Here is a 1,899-nt window from a genome sequence, read left to right as displayed (position 1 = left end):
ATGGATCTAGGAGTTTACCAACTGAGACATTTTTCAATTTCTTTCTTGTCATCCTTGCTGGGGACTGAAAACGCCTCTGTGAGACTTGACAATAGGTAAATGTCGGCTGGGATAGTTTCTTTAAATTTAGTCGTGAGCTACTTGTAATAATGCAGGTGAAAGATAGCCAGGCGAATTCCTTTGTCCATTGCCGAGACTCTACGGTGACATGGATGTTGCTTTTCGAAGTGTTTTAGAATAACCTTCTTTTCGCCGGCCTGGCCAGAGGACAGGCTGTTAGCACATTATGTAATTTAGCCCTTTGTGGCTCACTAAAATAAGGAAATGTCTGCATATTCGTTAGTAAAAGAGTGGCTTGTGTTTTCTGGAGGGTGATATATTACATAGCCTTAAAGAATATTTCAAAAACGAGGATACTAACATCACAGAATTGGAAATCCTTTTGTGTGTGTGTGTGTGTGTGTGTGTGTGTGTGTGTGTGTGTGTGTATTGGATGTTTAAGATAAAATCCATTTATCTATTTTCCCCTCCCTCTTTTCCAGCTCCTCTGGTGCAAGTGTGGTAGCTATTGACAACAAAATCGAGCAAGCTATGGTATGTACTGATTAAAAGTCATTTCTACTAACTGTGGGCACAGTACAAAAAGCGAGATGTCTTGGGATGGAACCAGTGCATCCATACTTAAGATGATGGTTGCTCTTCATCCATTCAGAAATGCCGGCACTGTCTCCATTCTGCCAGCATGGAGCCGCATACGACCGCTGCTGTGGCGAGAAAAGGGGGCGCAGGGTGTATCAAATGTTCCTTCCTGGGCTGATTTCACACAACGTCGGGATTTTTGCAGAGCTGTCCCTTTTTGCTGGGAGAATTGCTAGGGAAGAGCCGGCCCTGCGTGTCCTTTGGTCGTGGGCACATCTCTAGCGATGTGGCTTTACTAGGAATCCTAAGGTTTACTAGGGAGCCCCGAGGGGCGGGGGTCAGAAGTGGGGATCTCGGCAAGGGGCCGTCTAGACCCGGCACAAACGGATCCCCAGGGAGGTAGGCTACCGCACAATGAAGACGAACGGGAGAAAAGTTTTGTCTTCCCAGCCTGCGCCTGGATTTCTCCTATTTTTTATTTCCGCCTTGGCTGTTCTTTGTTATTGGAGCAGCGCCTGTGGCTCTTCTCACGGGATTCTCTGCCCACTGTTGCTAGGCAAACTCCGAACCTTTAATTCGGAGCTATAAATAAATCGAGCTCCCATTGGCTGCGACGTCTGCCCAGGTTTTGTGATGTCAGCTTAATCACGAAAAGAGGGGGGTGAGGGTGGAGGGAGGAAAATGCGGCAACATGCTCTGTAGGAACTGGCTGCAGCCGGTGCTGAGGGAGGCGGTCCGCGGTGGCGGGCGGGCAGAGGGAGGGACTTGGGGGCGGGGAAGCGGCCACCGTCTCTGCGGACCTGGACATCCCTGCGGCCAGGCTGCTGCCTGAGCCCCAGTGCATTTTGCCATCTCGAATAGGAAGCCTGACTGTTTGCATTCCTGACTAACGGCTGCAAAGAAAGCATAGACTTTTCAAAAGCTTGATCGGGCATACGTTAAACTTGAGTATTGTACAGTCGTGATTGTGTTCAGTAGATTTCCCCAAGTGCCGTTCAGTGCACTCTGAAGGCAGGGTGTGTAAATGGTTAGGGAGAGGCCCGCACAGTAATGCTGTAGAATACGGCGTCCGGGAAATAGTACACAGTAAGTTAAACCTTGTCCCCCTCCCTTTCAGGATCTGGTGAAAAGCCATTTGATGTATGCCGTTAGAGAGGAAGTGGAGGTGCTCAAAGAGCAAATCAAAGAACTAATAGAGAAAAACTCCCAGCTGGAGCAGGAAAACAATCTGCTGAAGACACTGGCCAGCCCAGAGCAGCT

At 48.9% G+C, this 1,899-nt stretch overlaps 2 protein-coding genes across 2 annotated transcripts in view; both read left to right on the top strand.

Moving 5' to 3' along the window:
* LOC109386813 (TSC22 domain family protein 1-like) overlaps nucleotides 1–1,777 on the top strand; it is a 122,304-nt gene extending 120,527 nt beyond the window's left edge. Inside the window, exons 4-5 of the transcript XR_002124856.1 lie at nucleotides 543–594; nucleotides 1,757–1,777. The gene's annotated coding sequence lies outside the window, so the exon portion shown is untranslated. The remainder of the gene's footprint in view (nucleotides 1–542; nucleotides 595–1,756) is intronic.
* LOC109386800 (TSC22 domain family protein 1-like) overlaps nucleotides 1–1,899 on the top strand; it is a 6,176-nt gene continuing 4,277 nt past the window's right edge. The window contains exons 1-3 of the mRNA XM_019650302.1: nucleotides 1–95; nucleotides 543–594; nucleotides 1,757–1,893. Coding sequence (XP_019505847.1) covers nucleotides 1–95; nucleotides 543–594; nucleotides 1,757–1,893 — 284 coding nt within the window. The remainder of the gene's footprint in view (nucleotides 96–542; nucleotides 595–1,756; nucleotides 1,894–1,899) is intronic.

The sequence above is a fragment of the Hipposideros armiger genome, unplaced genomic scaffold, assembly GCF_001890085.2.
Source record: "Hipposideros armiger isolate ML-2016 unplaced genomic scaffold, ASM189008v1 scaffold_139, whole genome shotgun sequence".
Lineage (NCBI taxonomy): Eukaryota > Metazoa > Chordata > Mammalia > Chiroptera > Hipposideridae > Hipposideros > Hipposideros armiger.
This window is presented reverse-complemented; position numbering and strand designations above follow the sequence as displayed.